Here is a 13725-nt window from a genome sequence, read left to right as displayed (position 1 = left end):
CAAGATTCAAATGCAACCCGGCCTACAAGCATCTACTGGTTTGTAAACTCTGAAAAGTCCAACCCCCACCTCCATCACCAGTATGTAAGGTTATGTAGATCCATGGCACCCTGAACTTCCTATTGCCCACCGCACACACTGCATACATTATGCAGCTATTCTCACCTGTCCTCCTCCATATACTAAGGACAAGAACTATGTCTATCTCCCCAACACTGTATCCCTAGTGACCTTTAGCCCATGGCCAGTATATAGCAGGTAGTCAATAATTATTATTGCATGAACAAAAGATACCTCCGCATTTCCCCAAATTAGGCAAAAGTTTTTTAATCAATCCCACATAAACCACATTATGTTTTGAGACTGGGCTCACGCTATTAACCTACATAGAAAGTCCTTTCCTCTTCATGGGTATGAGCCATAGATACTAACACAAGTTAGTATTACTTTCTCTGATATCAGAGCATTTTTTAAGCAACCCATTTTTCTGTCATAAACAGTTAACTGAGCAATGCCACTCAAGGGCACTAAGGTCTAAATTAAAATGGTCAGAATAAAAACAAAGTTTAAGGCATTATGTAGGTGTCAAATTTCAAGAAAATAAGCCATTGCATCGAGCATTTACCATGGGGGGGAAGGGATTAGTTTGCTTGAAAGGTGAATCAGAACATAATTTACAAAGAAATATACATTTCTTTAGAGTCTCAACTGATCAAAAGACTAGGCCAGCCTGACCTCCTCCTCCCTTCATCGTAGCACTTTTTGAGTTTTATGTAAACCATAAGCACCCAAATATTTGCACAGCATTCCTCTGTAATAACTAAAAACTAAATGAACCAAGAGAAAGCTGAATAATTTATTCAAATTAACAGATGTACTCAGTACTCCCTGGGGATACACAATTAAATGAGGCATAAAACAAAAAGTCAGTGCAGAGTAACTATGAAATAGCACAAGGAAATTATGAGTACAAAGCTTAGAAATAACAATCCACATGTATATCATGCATTCCCAACACACACGGTGAATTCCCAGCATTAACTGTACACTCCGAATGTTCCAGGAATTACAAACACTAGGAACACAAAAAGTTCCCAATTCAAAGTTCCTGGTACAACGGGAGAACCAAACCCATAAAGAAATTGAAGACACTGTGGGATGACAGATGACAGAGGAAGATAAAGTTGACCCTTTCTAATACTTGAACTAAATTTTGAAATTGGTGTTTGCAAAGTGGAGTAGAGTGAGGACATCTTCAGGCAGAACAAATGTCATATACAAAAGACAGCATAAAAGTCGATCAGTTTTGTTGTTAAAGACGATGATAGGCACAAAAGGAGGCTGGTAAGGGTCCTTGCCCTCAAAAGGCTGCATAGCACGCTGGGACATGACACTGACATACAAAACTCTTAGAGAACAGTGTCAGAGCCCCAATAGCTAAATTGCTTGATGCACGCTCTTAAACTACCCAAGCTTAGAAAAGAGATAAAAACTGACTGCCTTAACTGTAGAAAAGTTTATGGATGATGTGGGACACCTGCTGGGTAAGATTATGAAGTGTTCAAGGACAAGCAGAAAACTGTAGGCCAAGAAACCAGGGTCATGCATAGTATATACAAGATGGTGTTGAAGAAATGAATGCAATGAAAGCTAAAGACAAGCATACAAAGAATAGATAATGGCCAAAAGAGCTTCCTTTCTCCTACTACTGCAACTGCTTGGAATTTCACCTCTCCTTTGTGTTACCACCTGGATCCGGCTCCATAATAGAATCCACCTGCCCTTGGGTCACTTTGGGGCAGACAGGGGTAAATGCCAGAGGATTCTGAGTACTTTGTTGTCAAACAATCTGCACCAGCTATGAGTCTCCTAGATACTCTTTGAGCAGGTACATTTATGCACCACCCCCCCTCCATTTAGAATCCCAGCACCAGTGAAAACTCCAGAATAAATAACCTAAAAATATTTTGCAAAGCAATTTCACTTTAACCCAGTTCACTTGTTCTGATGCTGGGGTTCTTGTTTGCGGAGTCGAAGAACAAACTTAGCAAACAGTCAAGGTAGGAGAGAGAGCCAGGGAGACTTTTATTGAGAGAGACAGTGAGAGGACAGGAGAGCCAAGGGTGGTGCATCGTCTAGGGGATTTAAGGCAGTTGAGAGACAAAGGGCAGGGATCCAGACCCACCACATGGTCTCCTAATGTTTATCTTTGAAGACACACTAAGTTTCTTATCAGTTTTCTGGACTATTTTGCACAGTTAACATAAGAAATTTACTGCTTTGATCCTTTCTCAGAGTAGCAGTTTCTTGGTTTGGGAGCGTATCAATCAAGGCTGCTTGTCTTGATTTCAAGGTGAGCTGAGTTATTGACTTGATTAGGGCTGGAGGAGGAAAAGCAGCATTTGGGTAAAGTTAAAGATAAACTGGGCTTTTTAGCAGGCTAAAGTAAATTTTACAATAGCCTCATTTAATTGACACAAACAAGACCTGGGCTATGCTGAGGTATTTTCTTATCTGGGGGGTGTTCAAACATTCCTGGCCGGGTTATTCCTGGCTTTTTAACCGTTATTGAAGAATGCTTATATTCTTAGTTTGATATTTTACTTCAGAGAATTAATGTGGCTCTGACTTTGCTTAATTATTTAATACGGAGTTTTGGTAGGGGTCTTTTTCCAGAGGCCCTCACTTAACTCTGACAACACCCACGGTCCCTGTCTCAGTTCCACCTTTATTACCACCATGGTAGGGGAATGGGGGTGCGCACAAAACAGCATATATTTTCTCACAGGGTCTAAGAAAGGACAAAAAAAGGAGAGCAGGAAATATTAGGAGCGCTACTTTTCCAATGGAAAAAAAGTTGTTTTGGCTTCAGAGACCAAATAAAGGAGTGAAGACAATTCTACAGTAGTATAGTCAAAGAAAAAGAAAAGCCCTGCAAGCAGGCAACAGATGGGGAGGCAGAAAAGCAAGAAAACAATGTAGCCTAAGAACAGATGGGACTGTGCATTCCGAAGACACTCTCCATGCCACCCGCCCTTGTTAGCCACAGTTTTTCACCTTGGCGTCCTGGTAATTAGGTGCCCACTTATAATGCTTAATTCAGAGGGCTCTGTGACAAGGGCAGGAGGTGCCTATCGTTTAAACCTAGAGAAACAGTGTTCATCCTGCTGAAAGGTTGTATGTTCCAGGCATTCAACACAAACACTCCGAATTTATTTCAAGACAGAAAGATTACACAGGGGGTTTGGTTGTGGCCATTTATTAGGTGATCATGACGCTGCATCAAAGTATTAGTGGTTTGGCTTGAAAACTGAACAGGCATTCTATTTGTCTAGGAAAATGAATACACAGTTCAAAGCATACTGCTTAAAAAGAAACTTTTGGGTCAGGATTAAACTAGTAAGCTAAAGTAGAATAGGGATATGTTTGATTAACGACGCAAAAATGGGGGGAAAAGAGGAAGGCGCGGGGAGGCACTTGAAACGCATGGCAGTAACGCCTTTTACAGCAGTTACACATGCCCCAGCCTGAATTCCAAAACCTGTCTGAAGACTGTTATCTTTCATACTTTTCCCTTGACTGTGCTCCAGAACAGTGATGTTTAGAAGCTATAAGCAAGAACTTCATTTTCTCCTTAAGTTGATGAGGCCAAAAGCCTCCGGTTAAAGAAAAGAAAAAAAAAACCCTACATTTCGGAGAGCCCCTGTACCACTAAGCGTCAGGAGTCTGAGCCGACACGCCAGCCCGGGGCCAAACCGCCTCGTGGTGCTGGAAGCGCCTTTAGCAGAAGCCTGAGCGCGCCCTCCGGGCTGGGGCGGCGGGAGGAAGGGCGGGGTTCCTTCCCCTCCCTCCTCTGCCCGGAAGCACCTTCTGGTCGGCCGACAGCGCCGTTCACCTGGAGGCCTCCCCTTTAAGGCGCGCTCACCTGGCGGCTCACCTGCGCGCGGGCGCTTCCGCAGGAAGAAGGAAGCCACGCCCCCGTCGCCCCCGTGCGCTCCTTCCCCTCCTCCCGGGTCCGCCGGCCGCCACCATGTCCGCCTCGGCTGTCTTCATCCTCGACGTCAAGGGCAAGGTGAGGCTGGGCACAGGGGATGGGGACCGATATGGAGGCTGCGATACCCCGGACCCAGGGGCAGCGTCTGTTCGCGGGGAGGCCCCAGAAACCCTGTGGGCGTGGGAACACCCTCCCCCCAGCCCTGGGAGTCCCGGGTTGAATCCCACCCCCACTGGTTTACCTGCCGCCAGGGGGGGAAGGGCCCTCGCCTCTCCGAGCCGCAGCCTCCGTCCCTAAAAGTGGGAGCAGCACAGGTGTCCACCCGGTAAGGGTTAATACACCCAATCCGCCTAAAACCCCGAGCGCAGAAGTCCTGCAGCAACGTTAGGCGGTCAGTCAATTCAAATTGTTCTTTCTATCGCCGTCATCAACCCCAAGAGGACTATCTGGGGGAGACACCGGGGTAGGGGACTGGAGGCCCTCGTACCGCCTGGAGCTGCGTACCCTCCTGAAGTCCCTTCTCATGTGTCTTGTCATTTAATATCGATAAAAACAGCGGGTCGGAAAAGTTATATTCCTGAAAATAATAGGAGAGCTAAGGTTTCTGAGTACCTGCCATGTGCCCTCCTGCTTCTAAACACCGGACTAAACAACCTTTCGAAGTAGGCACTATTATTACTGACTGTTACTGCCTGCTAGGCAGAGCTCTCTGAGCTAGAAGGAATCTTTCTCATTCTTTCTGAATGTTTGCTTCCTTCCCTAAGTTCCTTCTGTCAACCCTAGCTCAGCAGTTTGGTGTATATGAAGCCATGGCCAGAGCAGGAATTCTGGAGCCAGGGTCCCTTGATTTGATTCCTCACTTACACGCAGGGTTCGCACCTGTTTCCCCATTTGTCAAATGGGAGTAACTGTAACACCTGCTTCCCAAGGTTGTGCCGAGAACACAAGCAATTAGCAAACAACCAGTCTTTAGTAGAACTCGGCCTGGGCCTCAGTGAGGGCTCTAAACCCCATAGCTGTTGTTACCATGTGCCCATTTAACAGAGGGGGGAACTGAAACGCAGAGCTGCCACGCGCCTCCGAGAAGCAGGGTGAGAACCAGGCACTCTGATGCCTCCGGATGCCAGGGGTGACCAGGCCTTCTCTGCCAACCCTTAGCCCCTGATCAGCCGCAACTACAAGGGCGATGTAGCCATGAGTGAGATCGAACACTTCCTGCCTCTGCTCATGCAGCGGGAGGAGGAGGGCGCCCTGGCCCCGCTGCTGAGCCATGGCAAGGTCCACTTCCTATGGATCAAACACAGCAACCTCTACTGTATCCTGCCACCCTGGGCACCTGGGGTGGTGGTAGCTCAGGTCCAGAGAGGGTGGGCTGAGGACAGAGGTTGCAAAGCACACCAGAGGCTCAGGCTAGGAGGTGGGGATGGAGGGGGGACAGAGTGGGGGTTCAGGGTCTGTGCTCCATTTGAGCCTTCCAAAGTGGCACCTTTTCCTTAACCTGGCTGCCCACAGTGGTGGCCACCACGCTGAAGAACGCCAATGCCTCCCTGGTATACTCCTTCCTCTACAAGACCGTGGAGGTAAGTCCTGGCTTCCCATTGGTCGGCTGGTGTGTCTGTCCATCTGTTTTGCCTGCCTCTCTCTCTGGATCCATCTCTCCTAGGAAGCTTTCCCTGACCTCCCTGGGGGTGCCCCGTCAAAGCCCCATCACCGTGTTTTCATTAGCTGCTTATGGGGATCTTCTGTCCCTGTAGGGCAGGGACCAAGGAGACTCCAAGAGGGTGTGCTGCTCAGATGTGAGCCACAAGGAACTGGGTTCCAATCCCAGCTCCCCCATTTCCTGGCTGTGTGACCTTGAGTGAGTCACTTCTCTCTGTGTATTTAAACTGGGGGTTACAACAAGGCCCGCCTTAGGGCTGTTGTACAAATTAATCAAATTCATACCTGCAAAATGCTTAAAACAGTGCTCAGTATGCAGTAAGTATTCAGTTAAAGTTTGATGTTATTGTTAGCATTATCACTAATGTTATAAAATCATACGAAAATGTATTGAGAGCTAACTCCATGCCATTCTCAGTGACTGAGAAACTGACCAGCAAATACTTCTCAACCAGAAATATCAGTTTATCTTCTCTGTGCCAGGCAAACGGGGGATGCAGCTATGTACACACCAGGCATGGTCCCTGGCTGTCCTGTGGAGTTAAATTGCATGAAGGAGACTGATCGTTTCTTTCAAGGAGATTATCCTAGTCCTCAGGGGCTCTGAAGGTGGGGGTCTCAAACCCCCAAGGGGCCTTGGGTCGAATTCAGGGAGTCCCTTATTCAGTGAACTTAGACATGTTTCTATATAATAGATTGCCACCCTGTGTATTTTATTTTGTGCATTTACAAACTTTATTCTGAGGTGGCTCCATAAGCATCACCAGATACACAGGGACCCATGGGCCACAAAAAATGGTTCTGAGCTCTTCAAATCCCTCTTTCATGAAGTCTTCCCTGACCTTCCACCTCAGGGATTCTACTTTGCTTGTGTTTTCTCCATTATTGCTGCCTCCGTGTTGGATTATATTGGTCCCATGACCAGTCCATTTTCCCCACTGATTCTCTGAGGGCGTGGATGCCGTTGGCTTTGTTCACCATTAATGTCCTGCCGCCGATACATAGTTGGTGCTCAATAGCTGCGTGTTGGATGGCTGGATGAGTGCAGACCCAGCCCACAGCCACAGCTACACCAGCCACACCTCCGTGGGTGTCTGTCTCTCCACACTGCCCAGGTGTTCTCCGAGTACTTCAAGGAGCTGGAGGAGGAGAGCATCCGAGACAATTTTGTCATCGTGTATGAACTTCTGGATGAGCTCATGGACTTTGGCTTCCCCCAGACCACCGACAGCAAGATCCTGCAGGAGTACGTGGGCCCGGGGGACAGCCACAGGGTGGGCCACGGGCGGAAAGAAGTGGGGGAGGGCCGGGAAGTGTCCCTGAGCCCAGCGGCTCATCCCCCCTGCCCTCCTGCTAGGTACATCACACAGCAGGGCAACAAGCTGGAGACTGGCAAGTCGCGGGTGCCCCCCACCGTCACCAATGCTGTGTCCTGGCGCTCTGAGGGCATCAAGTACAAGAAGAACGAGGTCTTCATCGATGTCATAGAGTCTGTCAACCTGCTGGTGAGCCCTCCCCATACCTCCACTCCACCCCTGCGACTGCCTGGAGGTAGGAGGGGAGCCCTGTTGTGCCTGTTGACCACCCCCCATGTGTGCATCCTCAGGTCAGTGCCAATGGCAGTGTCCTGCTGAGTGACATCGTGGGCACCATCAAGCTCAAGGTGTTTCTGTCGGGAATGCCAGAGCTGCGGCTTGGCCTTAACGACCGCGTGCTCTTTGAGCTCACTGGCCGTAAGCGTCTTGGGGAGAGCCGGACCCGCCCGTGTGGGAACCCAGAGAATTGCCGCTGGTTCTGAAATAAGCGCTCGCTCGCCCTCTTCTGGTCATGACCAGTACCGCAACGGCTGGTTCATGACACAAACGCGGTTTCGTTATTGAGCGCCAGATGCTAAGACACCACAGTGAAGAAAAAGACAAATTCCTGCCCTCGTGGAGCTGATAGGCTAGTGCGCGTGGGCGACAGGATAGTATCGGGTTTACAAACCTGACAGCAAGAACCAGATCCTAGCTCTGCTCATAGACAGCTGGGTAACCCTGGGTAAATTACTCACCCTCTCTGGGCCTCAGTTTCCTCATCTATAAAATAGGGGTGATGGTGGTGGTAGGCAGAAAAGGTAGGGCTAGAGAGCCTGCCCTGGCTCCAGGCCCCCAGGGCCACCCCGCATACTTTGCTCTGCGTTTCAGGGAGCAAGAACAAGTCTGTAGAGTTAGAGGATGTGAAATTCCACCAGTGTGTGCGGCTGTCTCGCTTTGACAATGACCGCACCATCTCCTTCATCCCTCCTGACGGTGACTTCGAGCTCATGTCCTACCGCCTCAGCACCCAGGTCAGTCAGGGTCAAACCCCATGGTAAGGGGTGGGCAAGAGCTGAGCCCAGAGTAACTGAGAACTTCCCGTTCCTCTGCCTGCAGGTCAAGCCGCTGATCTGGATTGAATCTGTCATTGAGAAGTTCTCCCACAGCCGCGTGGAGATCATGGTCAAGGTGGGCCTCGGGGAACAGATACCGTGCTTGATCTGGTTGATCACCAATCCAGCCTCATCTCTCGTGTCCCTCAGCTCCTCACTTCCCTCGAGCCACGCTGGTCTCCTGGCTGGTTCTCAGTCATGCCAGGCACAGTCCCATCCCCACCACCACCACCCAGGGCCTTTCCACTGGCTGTTCCTTTCTCCTAAGTCACATGGCTCCTTCCCTCATCTCCTTCAGTGCCTAGCTAAATGTCACCTCCTCAGAGAGGCCTTCCCTGATGTCCCCATTTATTTAAAATGTCAGCTGCCTAGCATTCCCCACCTCCCTTCTTTGCTCTGTTTTTCCCTACTACACATCACCATCTGACATATTGTTTTACTTATTTTCACATCATAGACACACACACAAATATAATTATATGGTTTAAAAGCAAGGTACCCCACTTATTCAGACATGCTTGACCAGAGCCTCTGAACCTCTTTATGTCCTTCCAGTTACTGTTCCCTGCCGGACCAAGGTACTCACAATCTTGAACTTGATGTAAACTATTTATTTGCTTTTGTCTATACTTTGCCACCCTCATTTGTAACCATAAATATTTTGTTCTGCTGGTTTCTGATCTTCAGATGCGTGGACTCGGGCTGTGTGATTTTGCATGACTTGCTTTTTGTTCATTAAGGTTGATTTTAAGTGAATCCCAGGAGTGGTGCTTAGCTCATCCATTTCCATAGCTATAGAATATTCTTCCACTACGGGAATCTTCCCTATTTGTCCATTCACTCACATGGGGTATTTTCAGTTCTCAACTGCTGTGTGTTGCCATGGACAGTTCTGTTCATACCTTCCTCCAAGAATTTCTCTAGAGCTTACAGTTAGCGCTCTCTTATTGATGGGGAAACTGAGGTCAGAGGGATAAGATGTCATGTATCTAGGAAAGGGGGGGGGCACCTCACACTGAAACTGGCTTAAGAGTCTGTGTTCTTAGATTTGACTTTGTTCCCTGGTCTTGGGGGAGCTGGGTTGCAGGGTTGATGGTCAGCAGGGAGAATCTTGATGGTCCTCAACGTCCCAGTCTCTGCAGGCAGGGAAAGGGGAAAGGGCCATTAATGCTGGTGCCTTCCAGAAAAAACAACCCCTGTCCATCCCTGGTTTACCTCCAGGTCCTCTGCCCCTGACCCCCACTTCTCGAATATCCCTCCTCATGTTAAAAGCTTGTCCCATGTCACACGGTGCCAGATATAATGTAACTTACTCATTTATCCTAAGGGGAGGGCATGTGATGGTTGAGCACAAGCTCAGTTTGAATCCCTACCGTGCCAGTTACCAGCCCCGTGACTTGGGCAAAATGCGCTTTCTCTTCCGTGCCTGAGTCTCCTCATCTGTATAGTGGACCTTAGGAATGGCTCCTACTTTAGAGACTCACTAAGAGGGCTGAGTGCTTGGCACAGGGCCCAGCCCTGGAAAGGGCTCAGTAAATGTTAGCTATCAAATGAAACTCCTCTGTGATGGGCTCAGGGGCGTCATTTCGAATCAGGCAGAAGCCTGGGACTCTTTCCAAAGGGCAGGCACCAAGAGCAAGGCCTCGGGTTTCTCATGGGTGTGGACCTAAGCTCTGCCACTTGTTGGCTGTGTGTTTCCAGGAAAATGCCTTGGCATCTCTATTCATGTCCCATGCTCTCCCTTCTGGCAGGCCAAGGGGCAGTTTAAGAAGCAGTCAGTGGCCAACGGCGTGGAGATATCCGTGCCTGTCCCTAGCGATGCTGACTCCCCACGCTTCAAGACCAGTGTGGGCAGTGCCAAGTATGTGCCAGAGAAGAATGTTGTTATTTGGAGTATTAAGTCTTTCCCGGTGAGCACTGGGGGTAGGGTGTGTGTGTGTGGGGGGGGGGGGGGGGTGGGGTGGACCTGTGTCCACTGCTTGGGGCATGGTGGGAATAAATCAGAGACCCACATATATGCGTGTGTGTGTGTGTGTGTGTGTAGGGTGGGGTGGGGGGGACCTGTGTCCACTGCTTGGGGCATGGTGGGAATAAATCAGAGACCCACATATATGCATGCACATAGTTACCCTTTGGGGGCAATAAAGCTAAAAACCAGGCTTGCATGGTGGTTAAGTTCCCCAGCCACAAAGTCTTGGAAAACCAGCCCAGGTTCAAGTTCCTTCCCCACCCTTGCCTCTCTAAGCTAGACAGCCTTTGGAAACCCACTTTCCTTGATGGAGTCCCAGTTTATCTATCTGTGAAATAGGTAGGATTATGTTAATACCTTGGGCCGTTGGAAGATTTGGTCAGCTCCTGGGACCTGTGGGAGTTCAGAGGGGCCTGGACAATGGGAGATGGTCATTAGAAGCCTTACCAACTAGGTTTTGCAGTTAGAAGCTTCAGCAGAGTCTTCGCCTGGAGCCTTTACTTTCTTGTCTGTGAAATGGGCAGAGCAGAGCCTGCTCAGACGGCTGCTGTGAGGATGGTTTGGGGTGAATAGGGGCCCCTTGGTGTGTCTAATGCCCCCATGTGCCCGCAGGGGGGCAAGGAGTACCTGATGCGTGCCCACTTTGGCCTCCCCAGTGTGGAGAAGGAGGAGGTGGAAGGGCAGCCGCCCATCGGAGTCAAGTTTGAGATCCCTTATTTCACCGTCTCTGGCATTCAGGTAAGGGAAGTGGGATGGTGGCTTTTTCCTTGACCTCATTGGAGTCCCCTCTCTGCCATCCCTTCACTTGGGTCTCTGTTCCCTGGCCTGAGTCATCTCCACTGCTGCCCACCCAGGTGCACCTCAGACACTTGCCTTGTCAGGCCATGGCTGCAGGTCAGGCTGCACCCAGCCTGGCATGGCCTCAAGGTTCCAGAGAACCTACCCACCAGGGAAAGGTGGGAGCAGAGCCCCAGGGCTCTCCCCAACCTCCCTCAGACTTTGAGGGTGGTAGGGTCTGGGAAGGGCTGGAGGGCACCATTTCTCTGAGCCTCGTTGTGGGTGGTATAAAAAAAAGAGCAGAGACCCACATATATGCCTGCATATAGTTATCCTTTGGGGGCAATAAAGCTAAAAACCAGGCTCGCATGGTGGCTAAGTCCCCCACCTCCCAGGTCTTGGGAAACCAGCCCAGGTTCAAGTTCCTTCCCCACCCTTGCCTTATCTCACCATCTCTGGCATTCAGGTAAGGGAGGTGGGATGGTGGCTTTTTCCTTGACCTCTGTACTGCTTTGTTCCCACTAACGAGCCCGTTGATTCTGTGTCCCCTGCCCACAAGCTGTTCACCAGTCTCTTGGCCTGTGCCATCTCATGCCCCCCCCCCAAACTGCCTTCCCTTACACTGTGCTGCCTCTTCCCATGCCTTGCCCCCCCACTGCCCATGCCAAATATTTGCCCCAAGCCATGTCACCTCATTCCTCCCAGCCTCTGTCGTCTTATTCCCCCAAGCTGCGTCACATGTATTCCCCTGGCCCTGGCCAGTCCCGTTCCCTCCCTCCAGCACGGACCACCTGCTTCCATGCCCTTCCAGGTCCGATACATGAAGATCATCGAGAAAAGCGGTTACCAGGCCCTGCCCTGGGTTCGTTACATTACCCAGAGTGGCGGTAAGGCAGCTGGCACGCTGGGGCAACAGGGTCAAGGAGATGAAGGGATGGTCTCGGGGCTTTGGCTGTATTTGGGTTTGGAGAATTCCGAAACTCAACTCAGGGCCCACCCCATTTTTGTCACCATGCTACCCTGAGCCTTGGTTTGGCCATCTTTAAAATGGGGCAGTTGCCAGCTCTAGTGTAGTGGTGGGGCTTGGACAAGGATCTGACCGCGTGGCATCCCCATCTGCCTGGAAACAGACTTGTTGCTGTGGTTCTGCCCTGTTTAATGCCATCCTTATCCTTGTCACATATTCATGGGGCTGATCATGGGCACTGGGGCAGGGGATGGGTTGGTTTTTTTGGGGGGGTGGGGAGTTTTCCATCTGTCCCTTTTCCCCAGTTCTGAGACTGTTCCTGATCTTTTTTTATCCCTGCAGATTATCAACTTCGAACCAGCTAGAAGGGAGAAGAGGTGGGGGCTTGAATGTGGGGCCTTCCCTCTCCCCAGGCCTGGATTGCAGACTTTGGGGGTGGGAGATGGGAGGTGCGTGTGTGAGGGTAGGCACCTGTCTTAGCAATTTCCTGCTCCCAGCATCTGACTGCTCCCCACCTTTCCTCTATCCATAGTATGGGAGGGATGGTCTCCCTGCCTCCCTCTGGGCTCTCCCAGCTCTAATTTTATATGAAGTAATACAGGGGGGCTTGAAGTCCCCCTCATGAGTGCCTTTTTGCAGTGACCTGCCTTAGGGGGTGTCAGGGGGCCCCTCCTTCACAGTTGCTGAGCCCAGAGGTCCTGTTGGCCCATTGGCCCATTCCTCTGAGTTTTATGGCATTAAAAAGATGAATCTAGCTGCTGTGTATGTGCTTCTTGGCTGATGACTGGGGATGCCAGGGAAGTACCTGAAGTGCTGGGATGGAGGTGGGCAACACCTCAGCCCTAGTCATGAATCAGTGGATCATCTGGGCCAAGGCAGTTGCCTCCCAACCCCAGCCTTTGCTCCCCCAGCATCCGCCTGGCTCCCCAACAAGTCAGTGCCCCTTGCCGCCACCAGAGGCTAAGTCCTATCATGGCGCCTCCTCTGCTCAGAACCTTGTTAAAAGTGAAAGTCGGGGGCCCACCGCGCCCACCAGCCTGATTTGCACGACCCCTCCCCCCAGCAGCCTGCCCTCACCTCTTCCCAGTCACCATCCTGTACGCCCCAGACACATTCCCAACACCCACCTCCCTGTGCATCTGCAGCGGCCTCCACCTGGCATGCTTTTCCCGATACCCACACAGCTCCTCTCACCCAGGTCTCTAATCAAATGTCACTTAAAGGTGACCCTCCCTGACCTCTGCTCCAAAGGCCTCCCTTTTCCGAGACTATCACAGTGAGTGTTTTATCATCTCCATAGAGTTTAACATTGGGAAAAGATCTATCATCTCCCGCCCTAATCAGTAGGCATGCTGTAGCAGGAGCCATCCAGCTGGTTCTCTTTCCAGTTGGGTGCCCAGTACACAGTAGGTGCTCAGTAAATATTTGAGTGTAGGCTTCTGGAAGAGCAGCCTCCAACCGCAACTCTCGTTCCCAGGCTCACCACGTGGCAGCTACACCGTGCACTTTCCCTCACGCCCTTGCATTTGCATTGCCAGGGCAGGCCAGTCTGAGCCAGAACGTGATTCCTTCTCACCAACCCATTTCCCCGTTTTATTTTTTTCTAGGTGCTTAATGCTATCTAAAATTATTTAGTGGCCCCGAGTGTGCCGTTCCGTGCGCGGGTATCGGTTCCAGCACACAGTGGGCGGATAAATGAAATTAAGCGCTGGGCGTACAGTAAAGGTAAATGCTGCTCTCGTTACGGGACGGTAGAATCTCCGACTGGGTGGCCCCACCCCTGCCTCCCTTCCTCCCGGAGGTGCCGAGATCCTGGATCAGCCCACGCTTCCCTGCCCCTGACCTTTCTCCTCCGGGTCAGTTAAATCGTCCGCCTTTCCCGCCCGCCCGGCGCATTTGAAAACTGAAAACCCCGCCATTGCTGGCAGTCCACCGGTCGCGGCGGCTCG

The 13725-nt window shown here is 50.6% G+C and overlaps 1 protein-coding gene and 1 long non-coding RNA gene across 5 annotated transcripts; one reads left to right on the top strand and one right to left on the bottom strand.

Moving 5' to 3' along the window:
• Positions 1 to 3915: 3915 nt before the first annotated feature.
• Positions 3916 to 12530, top strand: AP1M2 (adaptor related protein complex 1 subunit mu 2). 4 transcript variants are annotated; one of them, XR_008993105.1, is made up of 12 exons: positions 3916 to 4072; positions 5153 to 5309; positions 5507 to 5574; positions 6769 to 6899; positions 7011 to 7158; positions 7260 to 7386; positions 7840 to 7982; positions 8068 to 8139; positions 9815 to 9924; positions 10645 to 10770; positions 11621 to 11696; positions 12119 to 12530. XR_008993105.1 is itself a non-coding variant. In XM_036876136.2 (12 exons), exons 1-12 carry the CDS (start codon positions 4031 to 4033, stop codon positions 12139 to 12141), a joined length of 1179 nt encoding a protein of 392 aa, XP_036732031.1. In that variant the 5' UTR covers positions 3916 to 4030; the 3' UTR covers positions 12142 to 12530. The 4 variants fall into 4 exon arrangements, 2 of the variants coding, with proteins under 2 accessions (XP_036732031.1, XP_036732030.1); XR_005022809.2 differs by having other exon boundaries at positions 9815 to 9973; positions 10689 to 10770; XM_036876136.2 differs by having other exon boundaries at positions 10689 to 10770.
• On the bottom strand, positions 8693 to 13693 carry LOC118907476 (uncharacterized). Its single transcript, XR_005022823.2, has 3 exons — positions 13620 to 13693; positions 10480 to 10541; positions 8693 to 9199 (listed from the first exon to the last, which is right to left on the bottom strand). It is a non-coding gene; the product is annotated as an uncharacterized LOC118907476 (long non-coding RNA).
• Positions 13694 to 13725: the final 32 nt, after the last annotated feature.

This window comes from Manis pentadactyla, chromosome 12, assembly GCF_030020395.1.
Source record: "Manis pentadactyla isolate mManPen7 chromosome 12, mManPen7.hap1, whole genome shotgun sequence".
In the NCBI taxonomy this organism is placed as follows: domain Eukaryota; kingdom Metazoa; phylum Chordata; class Mammalia; order Pholidota; family Manidae; genus Manis; species Manis pentadactyla.
The sequence above is the reverse complement of the archived record's forward strand: the minus strand, read 5'-3'. Positions and strand labels throughout refer to the sequence as shown.

Excerpts from the sequence above, each read along its gene's own strand:
- AP1M2 (XM_036876135.2), top strand. The coding sequence starts at position 4,031 with ATGTCCGCCTCGGCTGTCTTCATCCTCGACGTCAAGGGCAAG. Across the intron at positions 4,073-5,152 it reads TCCTCGACGTCAAGGGCAAG|CCCCTGATCAGCCGCAACTA; the intron begins GTGAGGCTGGGC and ends GCCAACCCTTAG. Across the intron at positions 7,983-8,067 it reads CCTACCGCCTCAGCACCCAG|GTCAAGCCGCTGATCTGGAT; the intron begins GTCAGTCAGGGT and ends CTCTGCCTGCAG.